Genomic DNA, 18,945 nt, shown 5'->3' on the forward strand with positions numbered 1-18,945 from the left:
AGTGTCAAACCAGCTGTTTCCCAAGTAGAACAATAATTCTTATCAGCTCTTTGAGCTGTTGTGGCAAAAGTAGAGGCTTTACATTATATTTAAAGTTTGGATCATTAGGTCTTCAATTCTGTCATGATGTGTTTAAGCATTTGTTAGAGATATTTGAAAGATCCATTATTTTGCTATGGGGTAAGCGTGTGGGAAAAGAAAATGTAAGCATTTTAGAAATGTGTGCATTGACTAAATTTTGTGTGAAAATGACATTAATTGTATTAATGGTATGGTCACAACAGACAGATGTTGTGATAATTGTGTTTAGAGTTTTGAAAATGTGAATACAGAATGGACAAATGGATGTTAGCAACTGCAAAAAACTGTAAGACCACGTTACTGTCCACAGTTTCGTCAAGGGTTAAAACAAATGATCCCTTTTGTTCTAGCGCAACTATAAATGTTTTTTAATTTATATTTATTGCCATGTAAAATGTATGAAACAATGTCACATTTCCATCACAAGTTACAAAGATAAAATGTGACAGCTTCATGATTGATGAATGATTAGAGTTAGATGAGAAAAATGCTACCAATCTCATGTTTGCCTGTGTAATATGAGGCAAGAGCCATTAGGTTACCTTGACCTTAAGACTAAAAACGGGAAGAAACAGTTAGCTTTTATCTGTTTCCCTTAAAATTCACCAAGTCTACTTTTATCATGTGGAGGTGAGTTAGAAACAGAGCCCAGAACTGCATTTTCCTTCTCAGTTTGTTTTATTTGAAGGATGTCCAGAGGACCAATAGGAGAAAGTATAAAGCATTTCAAAAGAAAAAAAAAAGAATTATTAGAGAAATGTCAGATGACATAGGCACACTACATTTAGGAGAACACAGTTCCTTCTGTCTTATCCCCTCCATGGGTTGGAAGCCACTGGCTTAACACTGACCGGTGCACCTAAGGTTTGAAGAATGCTTCATTGTTTGATTTTCATTTGACATTTGCACATCATATAAACCATCTGAATATGCAGTATTTAAACAGCTGTGTAGATAATGCAGTGTGGCGTGGCTGAGCTCCCTCTTCCCTCCTCCTCACCTCTGCCTTGTCAAGAAAACAGACAGGCTGTTAACAGCACTTTCTGCGGCAGTGCTGTGGGTCATGAGGTGTGTGCATGTGTGTGCCCACGCCAGACTCAGAAAAACAGGCGTGTTCTCAGATGTCTTGTGTCTACTTATTTTGTTTATACAGTCATACACACTGTTGTGCGTCTTTCTCCTTCTTCCCACACGTTCTCAAGCACCACATCTTCCTGCTGTCTCCTGTTTTTCCACTGTCTCTCTCCTAGTCTACCTATAAGTCTACTTTGCCTATAATGAATGCCTTCAAAATAACAGTCCTTAAACTTCACAATAAAAGTATTAGTTTCGCACAATTTGTGACAGTCTGAACGTATTCAGTTTGTCACTGTGGGCCATATCTTTGCATTTTAAATATCCCACTATGGTTTCTTTGAAACTTTACAAGGGCTAGTAGTCAGTGGACTATCTGGTAGTATCAACAGGAGGAGTACAGGACGTCACACAGTCTTTGTTCCACTTTGGACTGTGAGTTTAAACACATATGAACTAGATGAGCAGATGTTGGCAGACGATCAGGTCCTTTTCTCCACAAGACGAAGGAGGAAGATGAATTAATTTTTAAACAACACCTTCAGTAACAGCACTCTCTTAGCACTAAAGCAAGGTGTGCTCTCTGAACAGTCAGTCTGGGGATTTTCCACTGCACACATACTGTTTGAATATATATACTGTATACTGTATCAATATACAGTACTGTATCAGTCCTGCATCTAGTATATTTTGTAAATACAAGTCAGTATTAATACTGCATACATTTGTTGCTTTTATGGGTCATTAGCTGTGGTTGATATTGACACAAAGACAGTAACATACTGTATATATCTCAGTCAGGAAGCATTGTATGTAAATGTGCTCTCGCCTACTGTTGCTGGTGTAGCGTGTTCTTCATGAAGAATAATCGGAATCAAATATCAATTTTCAAACATTTATTATCATAACTAAACAGACCATCGAATAAAGCAATTTACAGAGCTCTGGGTTCCATCTCTATCTGAAGCCCTGACCTCAACAGCAAAACCGTTCAACCTGACTACAGGAGGAGAAGGAACGCTGTCCTCCTCCATTCAGTTGTTTTTATACAATTTCAAATGTGCCCTTGTATAACTACACTCTATAAAACATGGCTTTCCATTTGGCTACTAAACTATCTTGCCTGTGTGTCTGTATATGGCCCTGTCTTTTAAAGTTGTCTTTTCTCTTCCTGGCCTCAGATCTAATCTCTGTTTCTTACCCCTAGTGTCCCAGTGACCCCAAATTCCCTGGCCTCTTCAGCCAGGTGGTGATCATAAAACAACTGTGAACCCTCTTTGCTAAAGCTGTAAATCTAATGAGTTCTCAGTGTTTAGTGAATCAGTCTCCCTTGCTGTTAAACAGTCCCCAGTTGGCTAACACAGTAAATACTGACCAGTGATTCAATGCAGACTTAAGGTGATATGTAACTACATAAACATAAACACAACTGTGAGAGTAAAATATATAAACTTATGTATGCTCTAAACTAAATCCTAATTATTCATTTTCTTAATATGATAGAATAATCATATGCACACACAGTAAACAAACAAGTTAACTAATCAACAAACATAGTATCAATCTTCTACTAACTAAATTCTTAATTCAGTCTAATATTAAAACTAATCCTAATGTATTATTTTGTTAACAATTTTACTCAACACTGGTCAGGCAGCTCTGTAGCTCCTCAAACTCTCACGATCTAAACCATCAATTATAGAAAAGGTCAACTCTACATTTAAGCAAAGGTTTGTACTTATTTAACATTATTATATTTAATTGAAACACAGGCCTTAGAACCTGTATATAAAACCTTTAAGAAGCTCAGATACCAGAAAATATCAAGAGGTTATTATTAATTACTAATCTGGGAGGTTTATATAACAAGATTATAGAATGACAGGAGAGGAGTGTGTGTGTTCCTCTCTCTGTGTGTTTATGTCAGGCTATCAAAATGCTCGGTGTTCTCCACAGGTTCCTTTAGAGGCTGAGGTTTCTCCATGCTGATCTCGAGTGTGGGCTCACTGCTCATTGCCTCCTGGCAGTGCCATACACCGTTCATGGGCACAGAATTTGGAGGGTTACTTGACCTACTAGCAAAGGGGTGCGCCATCTCCTGGTTCGGAGGTGGGGTGAGGCAGAACTCTTCTTTCTCCTGCTGCTGCAGGTGTCTGAGGATGGCCTTGGACAGGGCATGGGAGTCATCTTCTTGCTCATCTAGAAAAAGGAGAAAACCTTTCTGTTTATTTGTTTTGAATTCATTCTTTTTAAAAGGTTTATCTTTGTTAAAACAGTAAGCTCATCTAAGAACCTGGGGAGCAAAAAGACTCTTGCCGCTATTACAAAAACAAAAAGTTCAACTGGGACCAGAGATAATTGGACCAAAATCAAGAAGGCTCCCAACACTGACACTCTGACCTTCTTCCTTTATTTCAGTTACAGGATATACTGTGCAGTGTAAGTGAATCAATAAACCTTTCTAAAACATGTTGTAAAAGAATCCATAAATGCACAAGTCCTGATTACGCTAAGAGCTAAACTCATAAAAGCGGTCTGTCTCATGCTGTCCTCCTACCATTGAGCAGGATGAGTTTGTAGCGGTTTCGACACTCCAGCGAGCGGTCCAGGATTTCCTGAAGGGTCTTGTAGAACAGCAGGACCTGCTGTCTGCGCTCAGGCTCCCCAAAACCAGCGCTGCTCTCTTGGGACATGCTATAGAGCGTCAGCAGAGGTGTTGCATACTCCACCACACAATCATGGGCCTGTTGACACACACACATGAACAAAACAGACACTCAGAGACCAGATACATTTCCTGGACAGATAATCCTTTAAAAGCTTGTGACACTGTTGCACCAGAGATGTTTGACTATGTTTCACAGAAAGATGGCGCTGTTGCTGTGTTTGAATAGATTTGGAGAACAAATGGTGAATTCTCACATGTAACCACAAGGCGACACTCGTGCGCTACTATGGAAGGGAAACAGCAGGATGGGAGCAATGTAAATACAAATCACCTCTGTAAAAACGGCTTGTTTAAGACAATAGGACTAAAGCTTTTTATCCTGTTGTATTCAGAGTGAAAATAAATCCATCATTCTTAACAGGAAGGCCGTCATTCACATCAATTTGAACATTCATTTTCTCATCAGTGGTGGAAGAAATAAAAGTAGCAATACAACAATGTAAAATATTTTGCAAGTAAAATCTTTCATTCAAGTGTTACTGAAGTGATAGTAATAGATACGCTATATATTATATAGAGTCTAGCAATTATATATTGTTTGCAAATGGTGTGTAACTTCAGTGAAACGACAGCCACTGTTACATCAGCCACCTGTGCCGAGGATCTATTCCTCCTCCTGTTGTTCCTGTATCTCATTAGCATCTCCTGCAGTTTCAGACCCTGCTGTTTCTGTTTGCATCACCTGACCTCCCTGCACACCTGCTGCTCATTGTCTCATTCAGTTTTTTAATTTATTTATTTTTGCATACCTGTTGCAGTGGCCATTTCCCAAACTGTGTTAGTGGTCTAGGCTGCTTTAACATAGTTTGTCTACCTGATCTTGACCTTGCCTTGGTCTGCGTTGGTCTGCCTCACTTGCACTGAACTTTATATACGGCATATTAGTTTGTTTTTTTTAACTTTCACTTGCCAGTTTCTGAAGTCTTGCTCTTGAAGCCAAACCTGTGTGTCAGAGATGTTACAGCTACATGTAACAGTTACTGTAATGTGATAATAGTAAATTTACTACATTGGTAGCTCAAGCACTGAAAACCTATGAAGTCAGCAAAATTAGTCAATCACTCTGTAAAAGGAAGGATGTCTTACTCTTCAAAATTAAAATAATTGTAGGCTATTCACTAAATAAATAGCCCCTCTCAAAACTCATTATCTACTGTATTTATATAAATATCACGGAAATATTATTACTTATGCGTTAACACAAACTTGAATTAAAGACTAAAACTAGAATTTTAATGCTCTAGCGAGTCAATGTGGAGCTAATTATAACTATAAACAGTTGGGGAGGTCTGTGCCATACAGTGTATTTACAATAGAGCTAAAATAATGATCTGATAAACAGGGAATTTATTGGCAACCATTTTGACAATTAACTGTAATTTTTCAGCCAACAACTCTGAACTGGTTGTGTTTCAAAGTGATGGTCAACAAAAGAATGACATATGAAGATGTCCCAATATGCAATGTGGTGGACAGTTGTCACATTGTTTTCACATTTTATAGATTAAACAATAGCAAGATAAAGGTTGTAAGACATTAAAAACAACCACGAGTATGGCCCTAGTATGTAAAATCTGAAACTGTAATGAAACTCTACTTACAGCTGTTTGATAAATGTAATGAAGCCAAAACTACAATACTGATCTCAGAAATGTAGCGGAGTAAATGTGTCATGTATCTTAAAATGGAGATACTCAGTTAAAAACAAGTACTTTCAAACTGTACTTAAATTCAGCACTGGAGTAAATGTCAAAAGTCAGCATTCATCATCTCATTCTGTGTAATGATGGCAGCCGTGACATCGTCCTGGTTAATCACTTTGAAATACCTGGTAGCTATTTTTGGTCCGACATGATGCTCTGGATGCTTTCATGCTGCCCCAGACTTCCTTTCCTTCCTTGACTAAAATACAGCAGGTTTTGAGTACAATCATTGTTAGATTTTCTACTTCAAACACACTGGATATAGAGCACACTGATGTGCTTTCTTTAAACACTGAAAAACCAGCCTCTCGAGTCTGTCACTTTACTGTGCCTCTCTCTCTCTGTCACATTTAAACTGTGCAGTCTTTACAAATCTGATCAAAGGAGAAAATATCAGCACAGTGAGGCTCTCAGCCCACACTGGCAGTCAGAAGACTGACACTGAGCTGAATTACAGCACAAGTAGCTCAGTGGCATTTCACCTGCAGGTTCTTTGGTTGCCTTATTCAATACTGGCTGAATAGTGTTCTTCTGAGCCTGTAATCTGATCCATATAACTAATCATCTGCTTAACTTGTAACAGCATCATTTTAGAAACACGCTCTCACACAATCATTTCACACCCCCACCTACCTTCCCCTGCTCATCCTGTACTCTGTAAACACTGTGCTTGTAGACTCGGCCTCTGACCCCTGCCCTGTTGATCTCGTTGTTGGGGAGGTTGTCATAAAAACAGATGCGGTCGTCCTGGTCTTCCAGTTTGTCAGAGATGCTGGCGTTGAGAGGGATGAGAATAAGGAGCTTTTTGGAGCCGCGATCCAAGAAGGTAAAGCTCTCCTGATGTTTGGCAATAAATGCTTTGATGGAATCCTCCAAACCTGAGAGGGCACACACACATATTTATTCATGGAATGAATGTCTGTAGAGCCACTACAGTTTAGTACAAGGTGCACTGTGAGCCTTTAAACCACAAAGGACAGATTCATGTTTGACAGGGTGAAGCCCAGAGGTTATCCTAAAGACATTTACAGTGTATCCAATTAATATAAAGTCCACAGACTTGGGTATTCAAACAACAGGGGTGTAATTTGAAAGACAAGATGGACCAAACAAATGTCCATGGTGTGTACAGTATAGGTGTGTGTGTGTGTTGATGCTACTGACGTGGCAGCACCAGTCGCAGGTAACCCAGGTAGAAAGACCAGGCCAGGCCGTGGGCCACATTCATCTTCCTTCCCTCGCAGATGTCTGACACCTCCACCTCTGACGGAGCCTGCAAACCGAGCACAGAAACAGCTGGAAGGCTGTCACAACACCTCACCTCCGCTCAGGAGCTGCCTGACATCTTCTGGAAGATGTCAGGCAAAGGAAAGGGGCATCCTTGCACTTGAGCGGCCCTTTCATATGTAGGGCAAATATATTTTTAGATAGAACTCAGTAGATATTTGACAACAGGGCCTGATCATTAGTCAAAACCACTTAACCTTCATATGCAATGCATGAATTATAAGAAAAATTATTCTGAATTTTAAAAATATTTATTATTCAAAATTGTGCCACATTTACAGTAATAATAATAATTACATTTGGTTTCATTTTAAATGAATTTAATTGTCCACACATATGAACAACATGCAACAAAGGAGTTGAAAGTGGAATAATGTTGTTTTACCTGAGTTAACCTTTTTAAACAAAAGGTTTTCACTGATATCCCTGAGGTATTTTGTGTATGGGTACCACTGTGAGCTATCTTGGATTGAGGAAAAAGATTTTGCAATACAAGGTAGTATCTACAGTAACAATATTGGTATGGATCTATCAATACTCTCCCAAAGTGCTTTGGAACACTTTATCCTCTTAAATCCATTAAATGCAGGAAGGACATAAATCTTCTTCCTTAGAATGTTCAGAAGATACAGTTTCGTGTTTGTGCTGCAGTGGAAGAGAAAGACGTAGACAGAAAGACAACAAAAAGTGGAGTTTGCGTTTCTCCGATTTGGATCTCACCAGAACTCCCAGGCTTTTAAACAGTGTGTAAACAGCTGAGGCCAGGAAGAGGAGTTTCCAGCACTGGCCTTTGTGTGGCAGAGGATTTCCGACCAGGTAGAGCAGAAGGACTGCTAGTCCTGCAGCCAGCAGAGTCTTCCCCATAAGACCGCTGGCTTGCAGTACATGTCCCAGCAGCCCTCGGCCTCGATACCTGGGAGAAGCAGAAAGGAAAGAAGGTACTGTTGTTTCTGTCATTGAATGTGTACTGTGTACCTGTTACACTAGAGGATGCCCCACAATTACTGTTACTAACATCCTGTTACAAAGATCAGCGGTAACCTCTACCTGCATCTGCATATTTACTGTATATACAACAGAAAGTGTTTGGCAGTCAATGGTTTAACGCTCAAACTCTAAAATGCTGGACATGTTTTAATTAGCTCTGAGTCAACTACAACAGTGAGCTCAATGACAGCAAAAAAAACCCTTTCAATATATATGTGTATAAATGGATAGATATGTTTGTTCATCACTCTGATATATATGTATGTTTGTTTGTCACTCTGAGGGACTCTTTTTACCTTACACATAGTCACTGATCTATGGTTGACAGAAAGTAGTAGCTAATGCTAACAGTGCTAAAGGAACGGCACACAAAACACATCAGAGTCAAACCAGACCACAAGCACTATAAATGACCCTCACCTCAAGCCATGTAAAGTGTGTGTTTTGTTAGGTTTTAGCTTTAATTTAGCAATTTTTCGTAAACAAGGACGTTTTATTTTGATAGGGTCAAAAACATGTAAGAAAAGGCTGTAACTTAATGATAAAAGGTAAAGGCGGGACTTACGCTGTGTATGGAGATTGAATGGGGAAAAAGGGTATTTCAGTATCAGGGTATTCAGTCCAGAGTGGCCACATGGTAAATAAAGGTTTGATGACCAAGAAGAGCAAGAACATAAAGCCTGAGTATCAGACCATCAGTAAAAGCTACAAGCACTGAATGTTTGAACCACAATGTCCTCTTACTCCAGCTGAGCTCTCACCTTGTCTTGGAATGGTTCAGCATCTCCTCCACCACCAGGCAGAGTCCGTGCAGCAAAGGGCCAAGGGTCAAGGTCAGTGTTACCATGGCAACCCAGCCAAGTAACCTTTCGGGAGACAGTGCCATGGTGCCTAGTATTGTTATGGCAGCAAGCGCTGCAGCACACACCTTAGGCAAACTCCCGCGAGGCCGAGGGATGAGTGCGTCCTCATCTCGGGGGCATTGCATCTGTGAGGGAGCAGTGGCATTGGGTGCTTTTATAATACCAGATATTTACCCAGTGTGTAGGGCAAGTAGATCAGGGAGCTTCTCAAATTAATTTTATATACTGTAAGTGGCATTCAGGTTTAGGGCTGTTTAATGTTTCCACAGAAAAACATTACATAAAAAACTGTCGTTCAGTAGTTTTTATAACCCCAAAGGACATCATCATCGTCAGCTGTCACAAAAGATTTAAGGAAATATAAATATGTCCATATTAAAACATGTCAATATCAACAAATCAAGATTTTGAAGATGTGCTGCAGTGGCCAGCATGTATACTCTGAAGTTTATTAGTTATCAAATGCATAGAACAAAAACTTTTATATAGATTCCCAGTGTTTAAAACTGTTTCTTTAAAGTTTCTGATTCCTTCAAACATGTTCCAGTCTGTGCAGAGCAACTAGACGCTTGTCCCTATAGAGTCTGAATGACTCTGTGTTTTTTTGCATTTGCATATATGTAAACTATCTGTGTATAGGTGTGTGTGTGTGTGTGTGTGTGTGCCTGGTACTACTAACACTGTGGGGAGTGAAACCTGTTTTAAAACTCACATTGCATGGCCAAAGGTTAGCAGTGGTTATAGTTAAGGTTGGGTTACGGCTCCAGCAAATTAATGAGTCTCTTTGAGGAATGAGAACAAACAGGTGTGTGTTTCTGATGTTGCTTTGACTTCATAAGTTTGAACAATCTACCTGCTGGTATCAGTGTGTTCGTCACCTGTTAGACTGTGTAGAGAGAAGTGGTGTCAAACACATAGTCACATTTTGTAAAAACATACTTGGATACTCAGTATTGTGTGTTTTCTGCCCAGCTTGTAGTGACATCTAGAGTTTACATTCCTATGCGGTTAAGTCACTTCCAAAGTGCATTTCAGTATGCGCACGATGCAGTGGTACCCCAGTGCATCTTGATCCTGTTCTCCACCCTGGGTTTCCCCCTCCCATTCTCGAACCAGCCACCTTATTTTGTTTTCTAATTCTTATTCCCTTCTCCGCCCACGTTCATCTTCTTCCAATTACAGTTTATCTCACCATATCCTGTAATAAACTGCATTGTCCCTGACCCATTCTGTAGCCTGCTCCTGAGCCTGGTGGCTTCTCTGATTCGTTTGAACCCACTGATTCTTGAAAAGGAAGTGTAGCTCAGCATTGCAAGAAGCCCAAGTCTGCCTCCAGCCCACCATTACCTGTATGTACTCCTGCCTTAGCATGTGCAAGAGTAACTACCTGAGTTCATGTTCACCAGTGTCAGCCATTGTACCTGTGTCCGTACACACCTACCTAGTTGTGTTTCTGTGTACTCCCATTAAAGCCCAGTTTCCTCTTCACCAAAGCCACATAATTTCTGTGTCTGCACCTGGTCCCTAACTAAAGTTATAAAACATGACACAATGATGTAAATGTCCCATTATGTAGCAAATACTCTTCTTGGATTGAACTATAGATACAATAGCTAGTACACTTTAATATAAAACAATATGGTTACAAGAAAGTTACTTTTTTTAACCCACAAGCACAAACTGGTATTTTGATTTTGGTCTCCACATGCTAATAGTTAATCAGCTTGTAGCTTGTGTCAGTTATTGCTGTTAAAGAAAAGCACACTGTGATGTCTTCCTCATCCTCCTCCTCCTCCTCCTCAGGTCAGAGACCCTCTGCGATCACTGTTAGTGATGATGTCTAGTTCCACTGTGCACAATGTATTTTAAAATGAGCCAAGAGAAAGAAACATACACAGAGACTCACCTTGGTGTATTTGCTATATATGTGTATAAATGGATAGATATGTTTGTTCATCACTCTGATATATATGTATGTTTGTTTGTCACTCTGAGGGACTCTTTTTACCTTACACATAGTCACTGATCTATGGTTGACAGAAAGTAGTAGCTAATGCTAACAGTGCTAAAGGAATGGCACACAAAACACATCAGAGTCAAACCAGACCACAAGCACTATAAATGACCCTCACCTCAAGCCATGTAAAGTGTGTGTTTTGTTAGGTTTTAGCTTTAATTTAGCAATTTTTCGTAAACAAGGACGTTTTATTTTGATAGGGTCAAAAACATGTAAGAAAAGGCTGTAACTTAATGATAAAAGGTAAAGGCGGGAATTACGCTGTGTATGGAGATTGAATGGGGAAAAAGGGTATTTCAGTATCAGGGTATTCAGTCCAGAGTGGCCACATGGTAAATAAAGGTTTGATGACCAAGAAGAGCAAGAACATAAAGCCTGAGTATCAGACCATCAGTAAAAGCTACAAGCACTGAATGTTTGAACCACAATGTCCTCTTACTCCAGCTGAGCTCTCACCTTGTCTTGGAATGGTTCAGCATCTCCTTCGCCACCAGGCAGAGTCCGTGTAGCAAAAGGCCAAGGGTGAAGACCAGTGGTACCAAGGGAAACCAGCCAAGTAACATTGTGGAAGACAGTGCCAAGTTGCCTGTTGTTGTTGTTATAACCCCAAAGGACATCATCATCGTAATTCAGATAATTATCTATTATTACCATGTAAATTACTGTAACACCTGGTTGATGCACAATGGTTTGCAAAAATCACTTCTTTTTTTTTACTGGAGGGACACTGTAAATTATGACACACACCAGTACGGCAATTTAGTGGGTTCTATACGGTAATTTAGTGGTTTCTAATCATCAAAACCTGAGTTGAGTACAGTTTACAGTAAATAACAAAAACTGAGTATGATGTTCTACTGACAACATGACTAATAATTTTGCCTGTCACATTCACATTGTTGAGGAAATGACATGAGATTCTGCTGCCTCTGACACAATGATTGATGAAAAAACACACTTTTGCACAATAGACAAAGCATTTTGAGTATGTGATGCACTTTTTCCGGTTATCCACTATGTTGTGCAGTTTGTATGTGTTGTTTTGAGAAATGCACTTGGAGATCTGCAAACTTCAATTCTGTTATGAGAAATGAATGAAAGCAATAGAGAAAAACTGTAATGTACTCCTGCCTTAGCATGTGCAAGAGTAACTACCTGAGTTCATGTTCACCAGTGTCAGCCATTGCACCTGTGTCCGCACACACCTACCTAGTTGTGTTTCTCTGTACTCCCATTACAGCCCAGCTTCCTCTTCACAAAAACCACATAATTTCTGTGTCTGCACCTGGGCCCTAACTAAAGTTATAAAACATGACACAATGATGTGAATGTCCCATTATGTAGCAAATACTCTTCTTGGATTGAACTATAGATACAATAGCTAATACACTTTAATATGAAACAATATGGTTACAAGAAAGTTACTTTTTTAACCCACAAACACAAACTGATATTTTGAATTTGGTCTCAACATGCTAATAGTTAATCAGCTTGTAGCTTGTGTCAGTTATTGCTGTTAAAGAAAAGCACACTGTGATGTCTTCCTCATCCTCCTCCTCCTCCTCCTCAGGTCAGAGACCCTCTGCGATCACTGTTAGTGATGATGTCTAGTTCCACTGTGCACAATGTATTTTAAAATGAGCCAAGAGAAAGAAACATACACAGAGACTCACCTTGGTGTATTTGCTGTGGTCCAGATTAGAAGAGTTTCCTTTGTCTTCTGTTTTCTTTCTGCCTCCTGTCCTTCCTTCGCCCAGCCTTTATTCAGAGCGCAGCACTTTCACTTTTGATTTCTCTCTGCCTGTATTCCACTGTCATGAACACTGTGGTGAGAAGAGGGCGGGAACCAGAGAGAAACCGCGGGACAGACAAAATAAGACAGCAAAGATTTATGAAAGAGGGTCCTCACTCTAACACTATAAATACTTTTTAACTTTGTACTTTCACATATCACTTAAACTGATGTTGAAAGTATTTCACAGTGGAATAGATGTGGCCATTCTGTGTGCCCTCTGTTGTTGAAACACTACTGTACTACTCAACAAGTGTTGAGCCTTGAGAACAGCTACTCTGGGCTCTACAAGTCCCAGGAACTCTGTTGGAAGGGTGAACCCTCAGTCTTCCAAAATATACTCCCCTGTTTGTTTTGATGATGGTGGGGCAAAGCTCACCAAATCTTCCATAGGTGTTCAACTGGGTCGAACTCTTTTCACAGCCGGATCAACGACTCAAGGGGCTGTGGGGCAAAGATTTGTAGTTGGGCCCCTGTTGTCCCACACCGTGCATGGGAGCTTCAGTTGTTTTCCCCGGGCATCCAGAAACCAACTCTAGAGCAGAACTAAAAAGGCTGATGAGTCCATTAACAGAAAATTAACTGGCAACAACTTTGATAATTGACCAACTTTTTTTTTTTTAGCAAAAAAGAAAAAATTCACTTGTTTGAGCTTCTCAAAGCAAAAATTAGCTTGTTTCCCAGTTTTCTGATCATTCAGTTTTTAACTCAATATCAGAAAATAATGAGGACACTTTCTAACATTGAACAATCAATTGATTATTAAAGAAAAGAATGATCAAATATAGCCTTAATGAAATTAATTACTGGTTGCAGTCTTATAGTAGGGAAGTACAGTGAGGGAATAATACTACCTTGCCTGGGGTTTCACTAGCTAGGACCACGCCTTGATGCAAATAGTGAGCAGGGATTGTGAGGACAGATGGAGCTATGTTGTACGGATGAAAGACCATGTGGATGGTGACTCAGCTGATGATCAGCGGTTTGGAGAAGCTTTGGAGGGATCAGCGCTGCTTTTGCGTGTGGCAGATTCCCTATGTGGAGGCGTGAAGACAGAAGTAGGCGATAGAAAGAAGGAAGAATAAAGGGGAAGAGAGGTAGAAAAAAGGGAGGGTGGTATTGCAAAAAAAGAAAGTGGCTGATGCTGAGAATGCATAAAAATTTACTGGAAGTTGACATGAAAAGGACATGGTTAGGGCATGATCTACATCTTCATTGTTTGTGTTAATTACCAAATTGAAAGCAGTTTGATAGAACTCTACTTTATAACACAATAAACCACAATATAAACTAAAGCAATTCAGGTCTTAAAACTGGATTTTGATGGAGAGCCCCTTTACAAGACTGGAGGACCTTACATAGGTGATAATATGCTTCACATTTTTGAAACACAAGCTATGTAGACCCTAATGATTTGCAGTAAATTGGGGGCTTTGGGGGCCCCTGATGTCCTGAGGCTCCTGTGTAGTGTAGCTTTACCCACTTGCTTTATTCTAGCTTGGGCTCTGGTGAATGAGAAGGCCACGACACATGATATGAGTTACATCATTCTCTTATTCAAGGTTGATTGATGGAGTATATTTGCTAATATTTTGACCCTCTAATGTATGTACAGTAGCTGTGGAGGACAGAAATATAGAGACACCTCTGAATTTAATGTAGTCCGGTACAGCACCACCTTTTAACTATGACCTCAAACATTTTACTTATACATTTATGACAATTTCACCAAATACTGAAACATTCTGAGCTTCATAAACACAGATGTTAAGGCAACTATTCATCCAACTATTCAGTTCTTCATGTTCTGTGTCTAAGTGTTTCTCTTTTGCTGAGGTTTTGCCTGTTTTGTCTTGATAAAGGTTGCACAATATACTATCTGATCCAAGTGACTCACTTTAATTTGGTCAAATATTTTCATTTTCAACATGGAAGTACATAACAGCGAAACTAAATGCATGAATCAGAATTCACTCTTTCACAATTATACAGAGCCTCTGAATGAAGTAATACTTTGGACTCTTTTAGGTGTCATGTTTATAGTCTATCATGTGAAACAATTATTATCTGTAACTATCTCAGTGTTTGAAGTAAAACAAGACTGTGGCTGACCTACAACCAGTGGGTAAAGTAAATAGGGAGGGTCACAAAATGATTCCCTTAAAAAAAAACTAAACTATACAGATATTTCTGACTTTATTTTTTCTTTTTCTTGTGAAATGCTGGATAGCGGACTGTAATGAAAGTAACTGGGTGCCAGCATCACTCTCCATTTGCACCATCCAGACATGCACACTGTGATGAGTAGACATTTTAAGGGGTCACAAGCCAAAAAGGTTGGAAACTACTGGCTGAATGTGTTGGAAGGATGAGTTTATATGTGCTGTTTACATGCTGCATGTCTTCATTGTCTATGATTTTCTTTTTCAGTTTGAACAAAACATTCTCATATTCATACACTGTGACTATAGGATCAGTATTATTACGTTCTGTGAATTGGAAACTCTATAACAGGTCCATCCAGTTCAACTGGATTTTTTGATACAATATACAGTATGTGGGTGGGTCTTTCTACTGTAGACTATGTAGGAGTATATGTGTGTCCATGCTCAGTGGTAGGAAAATAAAGGCGCAGTATCCATATCAAAGGTTCATGCATATTTTATTCAAGAGTAAAAAAGTGGATCGTCCCATGGGGCATGCTTACAGTGTTAGTGACTGGGGAGTCAAAACAGAAAGACAGCAGGGGGGTAGAGAGAGAGAGAGAGAGGTTAAGAGAGAAAGAAAGAACCGTGGCACACTTTCTATGGCACAGGGTCTCCCAGGGGGGTTCACCTCTTCCAAAGAACCACAACAAGATTAACCAAGGAGCAACGCAACATGAAGAGCAACCAGCAGAGAGAGAGAGAGAGCTTAAATATTAAGAATAATGTCCATAATAAATAGAATCATAATAATCATAGAATCATAAATATCATCAAATAACAAGAGGAATCAAGAATTATGATCAGATAGAGTTACACTTTTGTCCTTTAAATTGTGATGGCAACACACCGGCTCATCTGTTAAAATGTCTTGCTGATTTTTGCTTTGAACAGCGCAAATTTCAACCATGCAAATCATGCTTTTGGCTGCCTGAATGCCTGCGCCGCGGAATATAGTATGATTCATTCATCAATGCTAGTTTAATATTTGTTTATCGTTATTCATATTTATCAATAAAAACAACTCCTGTACATCGACAAAGAAGAGATTAGAGAACGTGGACTTGACACTTTGAGTAGAAGCGTACTGTCATTCTGTACAGCGCTGAAAGAAAAAGGTTGTGAAAAAGAACAAAGATGAAAAAAATAAATAAATAAAATATAACACAAAATGAATACAAAAAATAAATTAACATTATGTACAAAATCAATTATTCATTATTCCTCAGTTCATTTATATTAGTCAGAAAAACGAAGAAATTTTTTTTTCTATCAGAATGAAACACAGAGCACAAATATAATCTTCACATTATTATCAAAGAACTTAACTCTGCATGCACTGATGCGTTAATATAAATGCTTTACAAAGATCTTTTTTCTTCTGACTTCCTCTAGTTGTCCTGGCTGCTCCAGAAGAGTCTGTTTCCTCTGTTGAAATATCATTTCCTGCTTTTTAGGCCGGGGATTCCTGGCCATCCCTGCTGTTTGATAGCAGACAGCAACACGGGAAGAAAAGAGGATGTAGAAAGAGGATGAATAGAGTATGACTTCACATTTCAACTCCCCCCGGCTGCCTCACATACATCGGGCATCCTACCTCCACTATACTGCATCTTGCATCCTGTGACCACATGTATCATATGTGCAATAAAACCTCTCTAGGTATCCTATTTACACATGACAGGTAGGGAGATACACCTGCTTCAAATCTGATCCAGGCCCAGTTTCACGCCTTTCCCCAAGAGCTAACCAGGCCAGGGACCAGTTTTGCGGGGGTGGGATCCTCCACTTGATTTCAGCTGGAGGTTGGGTGCAGTGTAGTGCTACAAAGCAAATGGGAATCTCCTCCCAAGAGGAAAAGAACAGCAAGGGCTCAGGTTAGACTGCAGCTGAGATTATCTCCATATATCTCTGTCAACACATAAGCCATCACACATCCATGTTTTTCTTGCTGTTGCCTGGCTAGTGGCAAGAGCCGCTCACATTTGTAAACAAAAACACATTTTCAAATGCACGGACATTTACGCGTTCAGGCATGTGCACGCACACAGGTAGGCATACCAACAACTCTATGAAATGAATCAGTCAATCACACGTTTGGTTCCACTTCCTGTTTTGGGATTCAAACGGGAAAAAGAAGCAGACATATTTTAAATGCCCCTGACTGCCACAACCTCACTGTGCAAACACTTGACCCCGCCGGCCCCAACTGACACAGCACACAGCACTGACACAGCCACGTCATGCTGACACTGTTGACCCACTGGTGATCCTCAACACACGGTGAACAGCAGCTCCTCCTGTTTTGGACAGGGAGTGTTTTTGTAGTGTCTTTCCTGTTGTTGTGCAGGTACATGGGAGTTGTAGTTCTCTAAATAGGGCCAATCAGTTCAGCGAAGAGACTCAGACTTTGGTGGTAACGTCCGGGTATGCTCATGCCTTTACATACAGCTGAGGGCAGCAGGAAAAGGGTACGTGATAGTGTGTATGTGTTGTGAGATGTTGTCTGTAGCCTATTCGGTGTATGAAAGGATGTGTTTGTGTGTATGAGTGTATGAGTGTGACGCATTTTTCCTGTGTATATATGCCTATGTACATGTATCTATAAATATGGTACCATATCAGTGTTGTAACTGCAGGCATGTGTCTGGGCATGTGGGAGTGTGCGTCCGTCACTGTATATTGCTGTTGCTGTCGGTCCCATTGGGCTCCCCCATGTTCATACGGCCCATTGACAGCCCCACACTGTTGACTGCGTCACGTCGTGGAGGCATTCTCTCATTGATCCGGTCCAGACCTTTGGCCTCCTCAAAACTGCTGATCCGATGCTGAGGGGAAAAGCCCCGGATGGCTGTGGAGACATACAAGTATGCACACACATAGACACACAAACATACAAACACGCAGGGAGAGTTAATATTTAACAAGACATTTACAAAAATCTTGTGTATCCAAACCTCTGGGAGCTTTGAAGGAACCAGTCAGAGCACTGAAATATTCTGAAACGCCAAACCACATTTAATTAATTTACGAAATGTGGATGTGCACACATTTCCAAAGTGCCCATTTTGGTCTAATTCACCTGTTAAATGTTTCCATTTGAGCACGCCAGGAAGGATAATTCAGTTACTTGAATCCTGATTCTGCTCCCTTTAGCTGAAAGCTATTTTGGGCTTGGATAGACAAAGTTCTGTCACATTTACACAGCTCTTACACCACACACAGCTTTGTGTTTGTCTGTTGTCTGAATGCTGAGCTAGGATTAGTTTGACCTTGTGGCTCACAGTGAATGTTATTGTGCAACCTGGCCAGCGATCCTAGATCAGTAGTCTGAGATGCCTGGTAGGTAAGCCAGAATGAGACATCGTATGGTGCAAAGCACAGCTGCACAGGCGTGGTTTTGGCTCAGGGTAGGGTTGTAGACAGTCAGCCATTGTTTGGAGTCATTTTTATGGGAAGTTTCCCAGGTAATTTGTAATCCACAAACAAAACAATGGTAGCAACAAAAGCCAGGGGCCTATTTCAAGAAGGCGGTTTTGTCGAAACTCAGAGTTTGTTAACCCCGAAATGAGGGAAACTCGGAGTTTTCGGTTTCAGAAACGGAGGTAACTTAAACCCGTGAAGCGGGGTAAGTTAAACCCGTTTCACAAATAGAGGTAATCTAAACTCAGAGTCAGTTACTATGGCAACTTACTCTGTGAACCTAACATGCTTGGGAGCAGGTTTTGTTCGGGAAACTCAGAGTTTCCTCCGGGTCTCCGCCCCTTTTTAAAGTGAAAGGTGTTTAATACCTCATTTAATCTTTCAGTACATTCATAGATTGCACACGTTTCCGTCACACAGAGACCAAAATGGCGTGTCCATTCATAGAGGATCCTGTAGATGAGGACGCTGTATTAATTCGCAGGGAATTGCATTTACGTCGGGAGAGGATATTGAGGCCACGAGTTGATTTTTTTGTCATATCCCCATGTATTTTTATTTGAGCGGTACCGTTTGTCTAGAGAGTCCATAACATATATCAATAATCTTATCCACCCAAACATCAGACACATCCCCCATCGTGGCCGTGCTCTTACATCCGAGCAGATGCTTTGTGTTGCGTTACGATTTGTTGCAAACAGCAGTTTTCTTTATAACATCGGGGATGCAGAGCACATTAGTAAGAATAGTTCGGAAAGTATTAACTCTGAGTCAAACAACTCAGAG

At 40.2% G+C, this 18,945-nt stretch overlaps 2 protein-coding genes across 2 annotated transcripts in view; both read right to left on the reverse strand.

Annotated features, from left to right (window-relative positions):
- Positions 1-2,731: 2,731 nt before the first annotated feature.
- sting1 (stimulator of interferon response cGAMP interactor 1) lies at positions 2,732-13,033 on the reverse strand. The gene is made up of 8 exons (XM_020595366.1): positions 12,912-13,033; positions 12,414-12,563; positions 8,622-8,848; positions 7,594-7,786; positions 6,751-6,859; positions 6,220-6,464; positions 3,713-3,899; positions 2,732-3,354 (listed from the first exon to the last, which is right to left on the reverse strand). Exons 3-8 carry the CDS (start codon positions 8,846-8,848, stop codon positions 3,074-3,076), a joined length of 1,242 nt encoding a protein of 413 aa, XP_020451022.1. The 5' UTR covers positions 12,414-12,563; positions 12,912-13,033; the 3' UTR covers positions 2,732-3,073.
- Positions 13,034-15,177: 2,144 nt separating this feature from the next.
- ppp3cb (protein phosphatase 3, catalytic subunit, beta isozyme) overlaps positions 15,178-18,945 on the reverse strand; it is a 37,391-nt gene continuing 33,623 nt past the window's right edge. The window contains exon 14 of the mRNA XM_020595416.1: positions 15,178-17,587. Coding sequence (XP_020451072.1) covers positions 17,409-17,587 — 179 coding nt within the window. The 3' untranslated portion in view covers positions 15,178-17,408. The remainder of the gene's footprint in view (positions 17,588-18,945) is intronic.

The sequence above is a fragment of the Monopterus albus genome, unplaced genomic scaffold, assembly GCF_001952655.1.
Source record: "Monopterus albus unplaced genomic scaffold, M_albus_1.0 scaffold27.1, whole genome shotgun sequence".
NCBI classification, from domain to species: Eukaryota; Metazoa; Chordata; class Actinopteri; order Synbranchiformes; family Synbranchidae; genus Monopterus; species Monopterus albus.